Raw genomic sequence first — 18,888 nt, 5'->3', positions numbered from 1 at the left:
AACAGTACTTTAAATGGCACTCACATGAAAATATGTAAATTGCTAAATTGAAATTTGATGTTATAACATTTTGAAAATCATTTTTTAATATGGAATACTTCCTTCTTATTCAAAACACTTAATTTCATGCTTGGGTTGGCTTTTCTTTTCGACCTTTTTTTATTTGGTCAGCTCTTCAATATTTTCATTAGTTTTTGACTTTTCAAATATTTCAGTTTCTAGCATCACTGAAAATACATTGATTGTTGAAATGAACATCTATTTTAGGATAAAAGGTACCTTTAATGTTGTGCTTACCACTGGATTTATACCTCTTTTAGATAGTCTTCATTGGTATCACCACCCCAATAACAAAACTTTGGTACTGGCATGAAAATATGTAGATTATTAAATTAAAATTTGATGTTATAAAAAATAATGTCTCATGTTGAATAGGCTATCATATATTTAAGTCCTTTTTAAATTGATCACCTCAACATTTTAATTAGGTTTTGCCTTTTCATTTATTTCAACTTTGAACCTCACTAAACACATTAACTGTTATAATACACATCAGGTGTAGCAAAAATGGTACCGTTTGTGTGTTATCATTAATATGATTATGTGATTGGAAAATAATATACAGTGTAACCTGCCTAATCCAACACCTGAGTATTCTAACATCCTGCTTTCACCAATATATTTTTCTGGTTTCAAAATATATCCCTGCAAAAAAAAAACTGAGTATTCTGACCTGTTTAATTGGACTTTTTCTGCCCTCCCCCATCCCCAGTGTGTCAGATCACACAGGTTGCACTGTAACTAAATAATTGTATAAAAACAAATATTATGATAATTTTTATTGCCAATATGACAGAATAAGGCAATATTACTATAATGATCACAGATACAATACATAACAAAGGACATAGAAAATAGAGTTATCTCCCCTATACTATGCTATTTGATTTAGAGTAAGTCAGAGCAAGCTCCTTTTAAATTGCATCATTCCTTTAAACACAGTTGAATATCATATTTTCATCACATTTTTTAACAAATACTGTGCAGGAATTATAACTTTTGTAACAAAATTCAGGAACAACAATCCATTAATAATTAAAACAATAACAGTTAATAGATAATATATATCCTAGCTAAAAATTCTTTGGTAAATTTAATAACCTTTTAATTTTTGCTTTAAAATTAAAGAAAAAGAAAGAGGAAGCGATAAAAACAGTTAAAAAAAACTTAAAGAGATTATATTACAACCACATCTAAAAATGTATAAGTAATTCAAATTTCATTAATATTTCAAAAATTAAGTGTAAATATAAAACTATTTAAAAAAAAAAATGAAATATTGTTATCAAAATAAATATATATATATACTAATATATCAGCCACATTAAAAAAACAATATGCTACCTTTGATAAGACATCTTAATAACTACACTGATTGGTTTCCTTCTTATGGTCAGATATGTAGTTAGTCATCTTTAGAAAAGAAGCCCTGCAGAGTTATACATTGTTTGTGGTTTTTTTCTATCTATGAAGCTTTTCTACATTAAGTTTTTAGTGTTTGCATCTTTCCTGAATACAATATATTAGTGAAGAGTTAATAGAATTTACTAAATAGAAACTAATGCTGATTTGTATAAAAGCTTATTTACATCAGATTTTTCTTTCCGAGTAACAGTTTTTTTCGCATTACATAATTCTTTTCCGCCAAAAATCATAGGCACCATCTTCCATGTAAAACCCTCGCAATAACAACAAAGTAACAATAATATAATTTAGTTTAGATTGATGAATTTGCAAATTTAAATTTGTTTATATTATGTCTATTTTCGTAACCATGGCATTCTGACAATTTTATTGCTATCTGGCCATTCATATCTAACTTGATACTCTGTATTAACAGCATCATATGTTTCTGTTCCTAGAGGGCGTTGGTGGAGGTGGAAGTTTGGTGTTGGATTAATGTTAAATGCACTTGTTGGAATGTCCATCGGGGGTCGCTCAAACTTGGTGGAATATTCTGTTGGTCCTGGGAATCTTGTATTGATTCCTGCCTGTTCCTGAACAGACATGCACTGCATACCTCTTGGATCTGTGGTAGTCATGGTCTGGTATGGACTTTCCCGGGGAAATTTATTTAAACTGTTTTCTGCTTTGGTCTCGTTCAATTTCCAACTAACCGCTGGACCACTGGACTGATGAAAGGTATTGCTGCGTGGGTATATACTGTCAATCGTCTGGTAACCTATAACACAAAAATACAAATAGTTTACCTATCAGATGAAGAAGAAAGTAAAAAAAAAAAAAATACCCACCAAGGAAAATTAAAAAATGAAAGTCCCTAATGAAATTGCAAAATCAAATGCTCAAACACATCAAATGATTTGACAACTTCTGTTATATACCTAACATGGTACAGGCATTTTCTTATGCAAAATATGGTGCATTAAACCTGGTTTTATAACTAGCTACATCTCTCACTAATATGACATCACTAATATGACAGTCACTTCAAATTCCATCAATTTGATAACACTGTGTGAATAAAATAAACTGATATACATGTAATAGGTAAAAATGTCGAAATAGAGGGAAAACAGTCAACATTATGTTATAAACTTTATCAATATAAAAACAAACAAATATGTAAAAAAAACCACATAAGGACAATGTCCACACTTGACCCTATAAAGATTTTAAATGTTTTTCCTTTCTGCTTGACCCCAAAAACTAGGGTGCATGTTAGAACCATGAACTTTCAGTAGAAAAATGGCATTCTTAGTCAATTTAGATTGAATTCAAAAGCACCTGCAACATACAAGGTTAAAATATCAGTGTTGACAGAATGCTATGCATTTGTTTGTATATAAGTTGTTTTTTATTGGTATAAAATTAAGTGAAAGTTTAAGCCACTATTGGGGGTCTGGAGGTCAATGCTAGGTAATGTTACAATCTGGCTATTAAATGGGTCTATTTCAAAAGCCTTAATGTTAGGTAAAACAAATTTCTTCATAATAGTACATTAAAGACTATAAAGTCAGATTGAAACGAATGTGTCCATAGTACACAGATGACCTGAAGCGGGACAGACAAACAAACAGACACACAGACCGAAAAAGATAATGCCCCAAAGAAGAGCACTGAAATTTTGATTTGCGCATTTTTCAGACCTAAAAGCTTTAAGTTAACCTTAGACTCTACCTATGATATAACATTTTTTGTAACCAAATGGTGCCAAGGTTTAAAAATGAATCACAAAAAAACAAGATTATGTACGAAGTACACGGAAGCACCACTCGTACTATCCTTTTCCATGTTCAATGGACAGTGAAATTGGGTAAATAATCTTATTTGGCATTAAAATTAGAAAGATCATACCAAAGGGAACACGTGTAATAAGTTCAAGTTGATTGGACTTCAACTTCATCAAAAACTACCTTGACCAAAAACTTTAACCTGAAACTCCCACTTTCATTTTCTATGTTCAGTGGACCTTGAAATTGGGGTCAAAAGTCTAATTTGGTCTGAAAATTAGAAAGATCATATCATAAGTAACAAGTGTACTAAGTTTCAAATTGATTGGACTTTAGCTTCATCAAAAAATACCTTGATTAAAAGCTTTAACCTGAAGCGGGACTGACGGACAAATGAACGAACGAACAGACCAGAAATCATAATGCCCCTCTACTATCCTAGGTGGGGCATAATATAATCTAAAAGAGACGATACAAATCCAATAGTGCATGATTAAGGGGTCTTAACTTACTTATTTATAATGTGAGATTCTTAAAAGAAGTTATTTTGTATGAATATTTTAAATATCACAATTTTTTTTTATGTGAAATGAGTAGTATTTTGGTCATTTACAGGACATTTAAATCTTCGAGACAATCTTAGTCTCTAATGAACCAGGCCCTTAGCCAGGAATTTCCAGGGGGGGGGGGGGGGTTCGTTGGACTCAAAAACTCGACTTTAACAGTCACAATTTTGAACAGAACATTAACTTTAACAGTGCTTATTTGTTTTCAAGGAGGGGTTCGTCCGAACCCCTTGGCTACGGGTATGTGAACCTACTGTGTACTCCTTTGATGTAACCTCAATGTCCTTGGTCCAAAATGAAAAAAAATCCACTGGTTTTATTGTATCATGAGTCACTGTTCAAAATTGTAAATCCTTAAATCATCATTTGAACAGAATACAAGACTGTTATAAAGATTTTTGAAAAACACAATTCTGTGGTATTTGTCAAAATCTTAAGTTTTCAAAATGGCACAGAAGAATTTCATTTTCAAATGTAATATAGTATTTTATAAAGCATTGATTATATCCATTTAACCACTGATAAAATTGTAACCATGAACACGGAATGTGTATCCTGAATAACTCTCAAGGTAAAAATCATCATGTTAATAAATAGCAAATGACAATTTGAGACCACACATACAAAATTATCAAAACTTCATTTACCTGAAAAACTTTCATTTACCTGAAAAACTTAGTTACCTTTTGTTAAAATTGTTTCTTTTAAATGCTAGCTGTTAACAATTTCTGATGATTTATGTAATTTATAAAGAAGTTTAAACTCATGAAGAAACATTACACTGTACCTTGTAGATATGGTCGATCGTTGTTGTCGGTCTCCTACCTAGCTACCACATTAAAGATTAATAATCAGGGTATAAAAATCTATATCATTACAACTCTTTTGTTCTCTTATTTAATCTATTTTTAGTTGTATTGAACCTGTTCAATTTGAACAATTGTACATTTAAATGTTCGAATATTAAATATCAAATTATGCTATGCTGCATTTTCACCTTAGTGAGGACAATTACAGCATTAATTTTATTAAGTTTTTGTTATAATACCTTTCATCAATAAATTAAAAAAGGCCAACCAACATAGGAAATTTAAAACTGCTGACATTAAGTAAGTAAGTAAGTAAGTAAATTTTATTTAGAGTCGGCATATATATATATATACATAATAACAGAGAAAATATGAGCTCTGTTGATTATTTAAGCTTTGTGGAGAAAAAGAATATAGAATAGGATATTATGCTTAAAGGTACAACAAAATATTCAATTCAACAAGTAAGGGAAATGCTAACAATTTTCTAACAAACTTATTTAAAAAATCAGCCAGAGCCCTACTATTTCCTTGAACCACCAGAAATTGTCTATCTGGGTTTATAACTAAATGACATGGTAACATAACTTTTCTAAAATAATTACTACTATATTATATAGATACATACTTTTTATAGCAAATTCTAGAAACTACAAAAACTCACTAAGTATGTCGTTCAAATAAGTTATCAAGCAATTAAAATACAATTTGACACATCGATGTACAGACTAATAACAGGGATATAAAGTAAAGTTTAACGCCTTTGAGTTCAAAATGAAAGACAAGTAACTATTTGTAACTATTGACTAAAGATAAATAAAAATCAATACATGATTTATATAGTTTTTTGTACTTTAATGGTTACATCCATATGTTAACTTTTTTGTTTACCACATTGTGTGTAAACTTTAAACTTTAAAGATTAGTGAGCCTGAAAGAACAAATCTAAAAGACTGTTTATCAAATTTAGAAAAGCCTTAATCACTCTCTTAGAATAAGGTCCATACTAATCAAAGGCTATAACTCTAACTCAACTTTTGTAACTAAATAAAAATACAAAGACATGTGTTGCATACACCAACTAGACAGCAACCCAACAACTAAAAAATTCAAAAGATATTGTAAGGTCAACAAAAGACAGTAGACCAGTGTCTGATCAATATATTAACTTCTAAATTGCCTACATTCTTGGAGAAGGGAATAAAGGTTTACTGGGTGCAAGATGTTTGCTATGGTGAATTCTGAAGATTGTATGGCACATTTACTCTTTATTACAAATGGAATCTATAAGAGATTTCAACAAAAACCAAAATTTTGAAAAAGTTCATAAAATGAACAGCTATTAAGGGGCGGATCCAGCCATTTTAAAAGGGGGGGTTCCAATTACATGTCCCCATTCAAATGCATTGATCGTCCAAAAAAAGGGGGGGTTCCAACCCCCGGACCCCCCCCCTCTGGATCCGCACCTGCTATTTTAAGCTACTTAATCATTGACTTATAATCTAACCTTAAAATTTATATGCTTCATACCTTACTTTTTATTCTTATTAGGCTAGCAACATTTAAATTACCAAGTTGCAACTTTAAGTGACAGTGTCTTTGAATTCAGACCCAAAAATTAATAGGCTTCTTCCACTACCTGTTGTATTCCAAGTTTCATTCTTATAAAGTGGGAACATCAAGTAACCATCTGGAGACATTTTCATTTTTGACAAATAGATAGGCAGATAGAAGAAAGAATGGACAATGCAACTGCTATAATACACTTCTCAAATATTTTTTAGGGTATAAGCTAAAAATGGCAATATATAAGAGGCCAATCACTCCAACATCTAAATCTTCATCATACACTTAACTGTCAATTCTAACCAATACTCAATCCATTCTGTATTCACAAAAAATTTGTAAGGGTTCCGCGGAACCCAGTGTCTCGCCTGTCTCAAAAATGAGGAAAAAAATCTATAAAAATATTCCTCTTGATACCATCTTTTGATTGTAAGAAGCTTCTGTCCATGTTTGGTTAAAATCTAGGATAGTTATTGAATCTAATAAATGTTTTGAAAACTTTAACTGCAGACTGTATGTAATGTTAACTGGAAGAAAATCTAAGTCCATTTAAAAGTAAAATATCGAAAAAATGGAGTTATCTTTTTACAAAATTTACTTCTGGATACTATCTTATGATCATAAATAAGCTTCTGTCCAAGTTTGGTACAAACCTAGGATAGTTTAAAAAAGTTATGTCAGATTTGCTCTAAATGCTTTCGTTTTTGAGATATAAGCCAAAAACTGCATTTGACCCCTATGTTCTATTTTAAGTAACGGCGGCCATGTTTGTTGATAGATCAAAACTTCGGATACAATTTATAAACTAGATACCCTAAGGAACATTTAGTTAAAGTTTGGAAGTATTTGGCCTAGTAGTTTCAGAGGAGAAGATTCTTGAAATAGTTTACGACGACAGACAACGATGACAGACAACGATGACAGACGACAGACGCCAAGTGATGTCATAAGCTCACATGGCTATGCCAGGTGAGCTAAAAATGGGGGGAGTGTGTCCATGGGATATGGATGATGCTCCTGCTTGCTTATCATATAATGTTATATATGATCATTTCTAAAGACAGTAGAAGTGATGCTAACCAAATTTGTACTTGATGTGAGTTTTGTGGTATTTAAGTATTGTGTATATTGTATAAGTCATATAACATTTGCTTCAGGCTAACTTAAGTAAGAGAACGGAAATGAAAATTTCAGCAGTTTTAATTTTCATTACGGGGCATAACTCAAGAACAGTTTTAGTGAGACCACCAAAATTTAAACTGGATCTGTATTATGTTGAAATAACCATTGTGTATCAGTTCCATAAAATTGATGCAAAATAAAATTAAAGAATAGAAGCATTGTGTATAAGTTCAATAACACTGGGTTGATGCTACAGAATAGAAACATCACCCATTGTTGTGCTTATAAAGGTGCATAACTCAAGAACAGTAATAGTGATGCACACCCATTTCAAATTTGATCTGTATTATGATAGCATTGTTTATATGTTTCATAACATTTGGTTGAGGCAAACTAAAGTTAGAGAATGGAAACAAAAAATTCAGCAAGTTTTAGGTCTATAAAGGAGCATAACCCATGAACAGTAAAAGTGATGATAAACTTGATCTGTATAATGTGGTAACAAGCATTGTGTATTAGTTTCATAGCATTTGGTTCATGCAAACTAAAGTTAGAGAACAGAGACCAACTTTGAGATGTGGGTACATACATTTGTACGTACAAACGGACAAGGGTTAAACTTAATGCCCGCTCTGCTACATCAGGGCATGAAAAAAGAAAGGTGAATGCCCATCTGCTTTTGTTCATCTGCCCAGAACCCATAAGGTTTTCGTGGTAGTACCCTGTCAGCACAGCTTCATTCCTTCATTTGGCCCTGTATGACAATAAGAAATATTCTGGTAATATACTTTTGAGTCTCACTCTAGTAATCTGAAGAGATTGCATCCACTTATATATACTTGCAGAAATATATCAAAATAAAAATAGGGAAATGTATGATTGCCAATAAGACAACTATTCATCAGATACCAAAGCATGAGTTTGGCCTGGAGAAAAATCTTACCATATTGTGAGATCAAAGGCCCCAGCTAAGCACTTGAATCAAGCATTTAAAACTGGAGTGCCTATGACTATGAATAATGGTAGACATAGTGTAAATTAATACCTCTGTAATCAAACTTTGGTTGTGCATTAAATCCATACTGTATTTTACTTCCTAGTAGTGATGGCGCTGTCTTTGGTCTCATCATTGCTGACTGTCTTTCTCTATCTTCTGTAATGTCAAAATTCAATAAGTTAGTCATGGCATTGATGCTGTAATTATTTGTTTTTTTATAATAAATGGTCCTTAATCAGAAATCATGAAGTGTATAATGTTGTTGATCAGTAAATAGATTTATTCATATCTAAAAACATTGTTTGGGGATAACGGAATATAATTTTTCCAAGAACTTTTACAAGGATATCAAGTAATTGTCATTTTGATATGATAGTTTTGCCTAGAGACATCTACATTAGTAAAAAAAAAAAAGACAGGGAGTGAAAATTCACCCTTACAAAAAGTACTGAGTATCTTTTCCAGTACAAACTTTATTCATATGATTTTTTTTTAAATTTCGAGGCATGGTAAAGAAATACATTTAGAAATACTTATCTTAAAACAAATTTTACATCTATAAAAGAAAGAACATGTAATTACCATGAAATTTCCTGGCAGCATTTAGAGCACCCATGTATCCAGTATTGCAATTCTTATCTGCCCATGCTGTTCTCATTTGGAATGGTTCCCGTGATCCTCGGGAGAGATTATTACGGTAGCCAGTGTAGCTGTCAGTGACACCTATGTGATCTCCAAACTGACGTATTCTATCTGCAGCCTGGTAGGTGTGGGGATCCAGATCCTAAAAAATGAAAAGCGAGAAGATGAGGGACAAGTGGAACAATATCATATTTTTTCAATTTCATAATTATCAATGATAACTATGCAATTGCTTTATTTCAGATATTAAAAGGGACTTTTTTTTCAAAGTGTTTAAACCAGCTAATTATCCTGACTGATTTATTTATGAAAAAGTATGCAGTTTTTATGGTTGAGTTTTATAAATTTCTGCATCATTCTTTTCCTGTTGTGAATGACAAATTAGGAATATAATTAACTACTAGTAATTTATGAATCTTAACAGTTTTACCAATTTTACTGTACAAATTCAGTTTTCAAAAATAATTTAATTTGAAATTTATAAATGTTTCCACTTAAGTTTTTAGAAAATACTTTGTTTGCATGAGGAATATTTTGTAGATCATCTCATGCATATTTGTACACTGTATAGTTTTAAAACATTTTTAAACATTTGGCGTTCAAATAAATGGCTACAATGTACCATAGCAATGTACTGCAGTAATTCAACCATCTTAAAACAAGGAACTATTTGAATTTCGAATAGTATTGAGTTCTTGAAATTTGATAAGAAATGGATGATGAAAACTTCAACCCAACTTTCGAGGGCTGAATATGCAAGCATGGAATATGTTCACGTTACTTTCACTGATATTTCAGTATATAATTGGCTAAGTTTTCATCATACATTTCTTATCAATTTTGCAGAATTCAAAAGTATTCCAGATTTAAATAATTGCTTGTTTAAACAGCATGCATACATATACAACATACAAATAAAAAGATAATTTGTATTTCTTTAAACATTGAAAGAACATTTGCAGTGATGAAACAAATGTGCAAAAAAAACTTTTACAAAAGGGGGATAACTCATATAATTTTCAGTAAATCACAATCTAATACTTCATACCTGCAGGAGTTCAAATTTGCTTTAAAGAAGATTTGAATTGTTGAATGAAAAGTCCTAGATCCTGTATAAAGTATTAGATCTAGACTTTTGTGATATCTCAAAGGCTTCTTCCAGAGAAGATAGGCTACAAAACTTCAGCCTGAATCTGAACCTTTGTCATTGGACCAATAGATAAATTAATGCATGTAACCCTCTGCATATACAATGTTGTCACTTCATTCAATTTTTTTCATACTAATGAATATAATATATTAAAACATATATCAATCTCAATCTTAAAAAAAAAATAAGTGCTGTAAACATTTTGGAAAAACAGTTGGTTAGCAAAGACAATAAAAACCATTCTGCATCTTAGTTTCAAAAAACAACAAACACTCAAAAACCATCCTATTTAGCCAAAAAATGTGTGAAAAAATAAAATGTTCTGTAAAACACAAATTAAAATATAACACCACAAGAAGAAAAAACATTACAAATACAAACCTTTCTTTTGAATAACATGACTTATTTTGTAATCCTAAAACAATGTCTTTGGTTTATTATTTCCCTTTGAATGAAATTTGAGTTACACCAGTCCTTAGTTCTTGATGCTCTGATACACTTTTTTAGATATATCTATTCATGTTTGTGGGTCCGTATTTTTCTGTCTTTACTTTAATTTGTAAAGTTACAGTAGAAGTCAAAAAATTAACAGAAGCTTAAAATGAAACTTTTCTGTTTAATTCTTCTCTAAAACTTAAATCCTTTTAAAATATCTATAATGCTACTGTCAAGCATATTTTTTTTTTCAGTTTTAAAAATGTAAAAAAAATCTGGTTTTGTGATTGACAACAAAAGGTCAATTAGTTGTCTTTTGTTTTGTCCTATACAAATCAATGAACTTAACGTTATCAACATTTCAATCTCTGAAGACATAGATCAGTTACAGGTTTAGATTTCAAAGTAGGACAATATGTAACTAATTGTTTAAAGAATTTTGATATAAAATCTCAATGAAGATAATTAGAATGCAAGATTAGATTATTTTTTTGATAATGGGAGATAACTCAAAAAAATTTAAATAGTAATGGTTGTTTTTTAAACAGCAGTTGGTTAAGATTTCTGACCAGTTGAACTGTTTGGTTTGATAAAACAAATTGCAATTGGTTCAGAATTTTGAATGATCTGAAATAGGTGGAGAGCTAGACTAAATCCAGTCATGTCACAGTAACTTAAGAAGCAACCAGTTACAGGTAACATTTAGTAGGAGAGCACTACAAAATTATTTCCAGGCCAAACATTTTGGTCTTATCCAGCAACAATTAATATAATCTGTTAGTCAATCTTTTAATGTGGTACCTTATAACACTACAGGGAGATAACTCTGTAAAATCAGCTGAACGTTTTAATTATGTTGCGTTGTTAAGAGAATATTTAGCTTTTCAATGATTAAGATTAGTGCTTGTCAAACTGCTATATATAACCAGTGTAATTTTTCTGATAAAATAGTTGGTTCATTTTTTTTTAAATTTTAATATTTTTGTCAAAAGGTCAAAGTAAATATTGTGTCAAAATTATATGAAAATTAAACGAGCCAAATTGATTTTAGTGAAAGTGTAAGGTACCACCTTAAGAAAATCATATTCATAAAGTTTGACTTTATTCCTTTAAATTTTAAAAGGTTGCTTCCAAACAGTAAAATTCATAAACTCTAACTGCAACATGTGAAATGAAAAAAATAACTATGCCAATGTAAAAACTTGTATGTGTGCTTTTGTCTTGCATCATGAAATGTTTTAATGTACAGCACTCTCTTACAACATCACTTATTAGTGTGTGTTACAAAATCATTGTGTTACAAGCATTGCAATAAATTACCATCACAATCCAAAGACAGATAGGTGCTGAAAAAGAAGTTTAATAATCTAGGCTCTTGAAATCAACTGGTAAACTTTATGTACATGCAAATATAGACTGTAAGAGTCAGCATACATGCTGTCACATTCTATCAAATTAATACTTTTATGACATATGTACGAGAGCTCAGCAAGCACATAAGGATAGGTTACAAAAGCGAATTTAATATTTTCACATGCAAACTTTTCATGAAATATAAATCCCAAATGATATATACAGAAAATTCTTAACGTTTGAAAATTGATCCTGAAAGACTTTCAAATTATAGAAATCAGGCTCTTATACTTACAAGGGTTATAGTCAGTGATAGTAACTCTTACAAATATGATCAATAAAATATGAGAAAATACAAAGTTGCTAAAAAAGGGAGGTAATTTCAATTTTTTTCCATATTCAAGAACAATACAGCTGATATCTTATTATATATTGAACTATAGTTGCCACTTATAAGATTTGAAAAATATCAAAGCATGTTTTTCTTTCTGTCAAAATAACAAGCCCCTTTCCTGCAGCAAACTGTGCATAAATGTTGGAGACAATATTTTATTGCAGTAGAAATATCCCCTTTCAATTTTACCTACACCCACTTTTGCAAGTAGAAGAATTAAATAAACAAAGTAGGCTACACCCTTATATCTAGTTCAGAGTTATATGATACATCTATGTCCTTCATTATTCAAAAGGTTGATGTCTCAATTCATTAAATCTAGAAAAGTTTATTTTCTTTGAGTTGTGTGATTCTCAGTATGTAAATAGTCTTTTTTCAATGTAGTTGTCTCTGTATAGTTTCTATAGTTTCTATAGGTAAAATAGTATATTATATATGTAGTAATTGTAAAAATAATTTGATGTTAAGACATACATTTGTCAATCAGTGATATATTACTGTAAACATTCTGAGGGAATATTGCTACTGTTTCTTTATAAGCTTGTTACAGTTTGTGTGAGAATAACTGACGGAATGGGAGATAGCTGTCTGAAAACTTGAAACATATGGAGAGCCAATATATCTAGCTGTTACAAAAGGATTAGAAATAGGTACAATTATTAAGGAATGCACACACATTAAAATAGTCTGGATCTGATATAGTCAGTCTACCAGAGAACTTATTGAACTAGATTATACATGTATATATATATATATAGAAAAGTATCTATAAATAGATTTATTTCAGTTACCTGCTGGATTCCACGTAGATTCTGGACTGCATAATGATGTCTTTCACGTAACTGATTTTCCTGTTTACCCTGCAGGTTCTCAATATCCATAACATGTTTGAGATGTGATAGGTGATTGCTTACTCTGTCTAAATCTGGAGGACCCGCTAAAAAATAAGAAGAGGATTAAATATGTTTTCAACTCTTAAGTATACTCATCATTACTATGAACATGCATATATCTGAAATTACATATACCGCAGTGTCCTCCACAGATATTTAATATACATGTAGCATCCTGGAAAACAGGTGAAATTGAAACCATCTTGTTTCTAGAAATTATAGCATCACATCCATAACATAATCTATAATAAAACCACTTCAGATAGCATCACGTTTAAGGTTATATCATCACATTACCATGATGCTAAAAGGCCCTGGGGAAAACACTGTACATGTACCTGTACTGTGTAGTGCTATTATAAAGATAAGCTTACCTACTATGCTGCTTTGAAATGTAAAAGGTTATTGCAAACATTACATTTGAAGAGCAATTATACCATCATTCATACTGGTGTAGTTCATTGATAGCTGGAGTTGTCCCAAATTTACAGATATTCATTAAAAAAACAAAGCGATTTGTCTGAGTTATTTATGCAAAATTGATAGCTTTCACAGAATTTTCACAAGTTATAACACAACTAAGGCCACACCAATTTAATTTCTTGTTCTACGGATTTTTGGACTCCAAAATATGGGGCGAGCGAGCGATTTGAAAATTTTAATAAAAAAATATTTAATTTGCAAATTTTTGAGGCGAAGCTTGAAAAGTAAAGGCGAGCGATTATAATTTTTTTTGTAAACATTAAAAAGTAGATTTTGACAATATTAAAACTTGATTTATCACTTGTACATTGACATTTCTTTAATTTCTGATGTAGTTTTTCCCTGTTCACCAAGAAATAGTTACATCTGGTCTATGTGTGTGTGACTGACAATGAGACAATTCTACATTCAAGTCATAATCAGTTTGGGGGCAACCCCTTTATGTTCTAAATATCCCTTCTACATGTTTTATGAGGGATCAATATAAGTGATAATATATTTGTTTGTATAAAAGAGCTCATATTTTCTCAAAGAACAATATATCTATCTGGTATTAAATGGTCAAAACATGTCCAAGAATTTTGTAATGTTCCTGGACTTTAACCATGTTAACACATTTACTTTAACAGTTTAATATTATTCAAAATAAGTGGACCCCTCTTTTAGAAAAAGTTGTTTAAAATATGATGCAACTCTCCTCTTTTTGAGTACAAAATTCTAAGTTTTCAAAGGTTTTGTATAGAAGAACTATACAAATCCTTGGTATTTCTGTTTTCTTTTCTACATCAATAAAATGACCCCTTATCTGAGGGAGAGTTGTTCTCAACCTGATAATAACAAACACAGGTCGAAGTGCGGCCTTTCACACAGGGCTTTGATACAGACCAAACAGCAAGCAATAAAGAACCCCAAAATTATTAGCGTACACAATTCGAACAGGAAAACCAACGGTCTAATTTATATACATTTGTATATCCAAACAGGAAAATACCAAATTATGAACAACATCAACAAACGATAACTGCTGAACGACAGGCCCCTGAATCAATCAGGACAGGTGCATAAACATGCAGTGGCTATAGATAGTTTTGTTTCGCCAGCATACAATATAATTGCAGTTGAAGGCAAACCCTTCAGAAGTTCTTCGTACTTTATTCTAACAGCTAACATGTTTTGATAGGGAATATAAGTAAGGGGGAAAGAAACCAATTGTTTGTTCTTTACAGGTATTTCCGCGCTGTTATAAATTTATATCAGAGCACTCCCTCTTTGGATAAATAGGTATCATGCTGAAGCAAATATTCTCACAGATATTTACACCTTGTGGTGGGGTGATTTTATGTTTAAAGTTGTTATATACAGGCCTAGGTCAGACTGTGATTTTAAAACCAATGTTGATATCTTTTTATAATATTTACAAAAACAACGGTGCGGGAAATGGACATGATTACATTTCCGGATGCGGGAAGCGGGAATATAAAAAAAAAAAAAAAAAAATATGTTTTGAAAAAAATAGGTGCGGGTGGGTCCACCGAACAAGGAATCAAATTGGTGTGGCCTAAGCTACAATGTATATATTACTTATAGTTATTGTTATGCTGGACTGATTTTCTTTTTATATCATTTTAAAATAATTTCATGTGCTTCCTTAATTGGTCCTGGAACAGCTTTTTAAGTTTGGCTATAAAAATGAATAATTTGTTATTATATGATACTGATATTGTGATGACTCAACCAAAAAGTAATTAATTTCCCTATTGGATAGTTTATCATGACTATTAATTCATTCTTCATGTTCTTAGAGAGAAATTTTATTTTGTTATATTACAAAAAATGTAAATTTATGTTGTGGGTATTAATTGAACATATGAGGATATTGTGTAGCAAATAGTCTGTACCTGTACTATAGACTAGTTCTAAAAATCAAATTGTCTTTTATATATAAAAAAAAAGAATGAAAGAGAGCTTAGAGAGATATATATAGATTCCACAACTGCAACAATTGTATTACGATATTTCTCCACTCGAGACAGTTAAACTTAAATATTTAAAGCATGAGGCTTGCCAAGCTTTTTAAATAATTAAAATTTTACTGTTGAGAGTGGAGAAATATCATAATAAACGAGTTACAGTGGTGGAATCTGCTTCTCTAACAATTTTTATCCTTCCTTTTCAAAGATTTGAGGAAAGCTGTGTACTTTTGATGAGACGTCATCAGGCATGGTCGCCTTTTTTCATGACTTCACAATAAGAAAATTCAGAAGAAAACAAGCAAATTCAATTTCAACCAATCATTTGCCGAGTACAGATTTTTCATTAGTGAGGAGAAATATTTTTTCACACCAGTCAGGAAAATAATCTGAAAATAGCACCAAAATTAGAGAAAAGAATGATACCAACAGGTGGTCTTAAAGTTATCTGGGGAGTGGACATGCACACATGTTTCCAGTATAGAGGGTTTCAATGTCAATGAATGTACGGTTGTATCCAAAAACAGTTGGTTTTGTGGTATTTAGCTGTCTTAAATGGTTATTAGGTTTTGTACTATAACACACAAGTTTGTCTTTAATGATATTCTAGATTACATTACAATACATGTATGTGTGCTTATTATCTTTCTCAACTCCTGAAAAGGTAAATGTGTTTAATTGTTTATGAATCAATGCATGTACATGTACATTGTACATGTACTTTTAACATGTTTAAGTGTAAAAGAGGGAAGAAAGATACCAAAGGGACAGTCAAACTCATAAATCTAAAACAAACTGACAACGCCATGGCTAAAAAATGAAAAAGACAAACAGAAAAACAATAGTACACGTGACAAAACATAGAAAACTAAAGAATAAACAACACGAACCCCACTTATTGGAATTATTGGATAATATTAATCATTGTTGGACGTAAAATATGTAAAGAAACATCAGAATTTAGGAAAAATATCCTGTCTTAGTGTTGACCAACAATTTCAAGTTAAACCTTTGAAGAGACAAGTGTTTTAATTCAAAAAAACAATGAAAATGAATTCTCCACGTGAATGAACTGGACCTTGGTCATGGTCATGAAATTTGTTTCAAATTAATAGGAATTTACATGATTGTTTTCTATGCATTTTCAACTCCCCCTTTCATGGTGTTAGTATTGGGATTATTTTGGTACCCCTGTTATTCAGAACTCCCCTTGAAATCTGTGAGGGCTGGTACAGTTGTATCCACCAAAGTGTCTCACAGGATTAATTGAGATTTGTTTTTTAACATACATGTACGGAAAACCCACCACCAAGGACAAATCCCCAACCCAACACAACTGGAGTTCTAGGACACTGCATGTGCACTCTAATTATGGCAGAAGAAGCTGAAGTACTAGAAGTGAACCAAAAGAGATATATGAAGCTCTCCTTGTCAAAGTCAGGGGCCACTTCGACCAACCAAGGCCCCTGAGTACCAATTGCAAGTATTCTTAAAATCTAGTATTAAAGGGTACCTGCATGAGATGTGTGTGGGCAGGTAAAAAATCACCCTCATAATGTACTGAAATATCCAGTGCCTCTTGTCAAGGATTGAACCCAGGACCTTCAGCAATCAGTACTGTAGTATTGGTCTTAATCACTAAACCACCAAACTTCACAATGAATATAAACCCTAGTAGACCACTTTCGAGTTCATCTGTCACCGGAAAAAACTCGTCAATTATACACGCCTTTATGAATTCATTTACCAGATAGAGGGGATCGCCTGTATCCCTGCACTATTAACGTTCATCAAGCGTCTTAGTGATCGTCATTGTGCAGGATAAACTAGAAATAATGGTTTTTCTGTGATACTTGATGACAATTCCCTAATGACAGCAGTGCTGATTGTCAATTTTGAGAATTCAATTTGCCGAATAATTTGTACAATATAGAATTATAGGTTTTCAACCACTCGCTCAACATTTGAATGGAAGTGAAGACGCCCCTAAATGCACAAATGATGTTCACTAAAACCATAGTTTTTGATGGAAATGCATAGAACTCGAAAGTTGTCTATTGGAGAGTTTAAGACACACAGGGTTTTATACATTAAATTTTGTATGTTAAACATGTGTTATTTAGTATTTTGCTTCTGGGTATACTTACATGTGTATGTATTTATGCCAGGGCTCCCTTTGAATTTTGTGGTTGATGATATATTGTTGTCAAGTCTCATATGATCAAGTCCATTTCGAATATTTGATAATTCTCTGCCTATTTCTTGCGTACAATAATAATTTCCACTTTGGGCTATGTTATCAATATCCCGCCTTATTTCGTCAATTTTCTGGTTTGTATGAGAATACATTATGATAACCTTTTATAACCCTATCAAGGTTCTTATCAATGGAAATTTAAATGCAAAATCTGGTCGTTCTTTCTTTTCTTCTCACGTTAGCAACATGTAAACAAGAACATCACCATCTATTTTACGCTTCACTTGCGATTGTACGAAAGTAAACGTCTTCGAGATCATGATGAACAGGTGCGCTCATTTGGAACTTATTTGCCAATGACTTCCGAATGGTAATTTCCCGCCGTTTTAGCTGTGCGCAAAAAGAATAAAGATTTTAACTACTTTGTTTTATTAATAACAGGTTTTTTTAAAAGACTGTTATAAATTTAAATATAAATAAAGAAACTTAATAGAACTTTGTGTACTTGTTTTTGAGATATTTTGAAAATTTAGCGGGAAATGAATTTTTAAAATTCTTGATTTTTTCATAGGCACATAAGAAAATATAATAAGGATTTTATACGATTTTCAAGCATTTCATTTGAGGTATATGTAAACTGGAATCCGCTTGTATTCACTTCACTCTGAACAATGTGTAGTAGTCAGCCGAGAACCAGCTAGCTTAAGGAAAGAAAATTAGGTGTTGGTTAAAACACCCGCAAAATTATCAAAAACTACGAAATACTGCAAAGTTTTCATGAGGCAAATGCGTGAAATATGGCCAAAATTATTAAGTTCAACAATGCCGCCTAATAAGTATGACGATGCGCGAGTCTCACACTAATTGCGATCCCCTCTAGACTGAGATAAATGGCTGATACCTTTAATATTTGGAGATGTACATCCCCTCAAGACGACAAAATGTCATGCACCATTGGACTTTAACATCCTCTCAAGACAATATGTCATGCAACATTGGACTTAAATGTCTTCTTAAGACGAGATGTCATTTACACCATTGGACTTAAACATCCCATCAA

General features: G+C 31.5%; 1 protein-coding gene across 1 annotated transcript; it reads right to left on the bottom strand.

Moving 5' to 3' along the window:
* Nucleotides 1–824: 824 nt before the first annotated feature.
* LOC134687427 (uncharacterized) lies at nucleotides 825–18,127 on the bottom strand. The gene is made up of 5 exons (XM_063547717.1): nucleotides 17,779–18,127; nucleotides 13,077–13,222; nucleotides 8,894–9,095; nucleotides 8,360–8,467; nucleotides 825–2,242 (listed from the first exon to the last, which is right to left on the bottom strand). The coding sequence occupies exons 1-5, from the start codon at nucleotides 17,978–17,980 to the stop codon at nucleotides 1,821–1,823; spliced, it is 1,080 nt and encodes a 359-aa protein (XP_063403787.1). The 5' UTR covers nucleotides 17,981–18,127; the 3' UTR covers nucleotides 825–1,820.
* Between the last annotated feature and the right edge of the window lie 761 nt (nucleotides 18,128–18,888).

Source organism: Mytilus trossulus, chromosome 10 (genome assembly GCF_036588685.1).
Source record: "Mytilus trossulus isolate FHL-02 chromosome 10, PNRI_Mtr1.1.1.hap1, whole genome shotgun sequence".
Classification (NCBI taxonomy): domain Eukaryota; kingdom Metazoa; phylum Mollusca; class Bivalvia; order Mytilida; family Mytilidae; genus Mytilus; species Mytilus trossulus.
Note: the sequence above shows the minus strand (reverse complement) of the source record. Positions and strands in the feature narration are given on the sequence as shown.

What these genes read in the sequence shown, in the direction of transcription:
- LOC134687427 (XM_063547717.1), bottom strand. Translation starts at nt 17,980, where the DNA reads ATGTATTCTCATACAAACCAGAAAATTGACGAAATAAGGCGGGATATT. An exon ending in TGGCATAAATACATACACAT is followed by an intron (nt 13,223 to 17,778) that starts GTAAGTATACCC and finishes CTTATTTTTTAG; the next exon opens with CGGGTCCTCCAGATTTAGAC. An exon ending in ACCAAAGTTTGATTACAGAG is followed by an intron (nt 2,243 to 8,359) that starts GTATTAATTTAC and finishes TTTGTGTTATAG; the next exon opens with GTTACCAGACGATTGACAGT.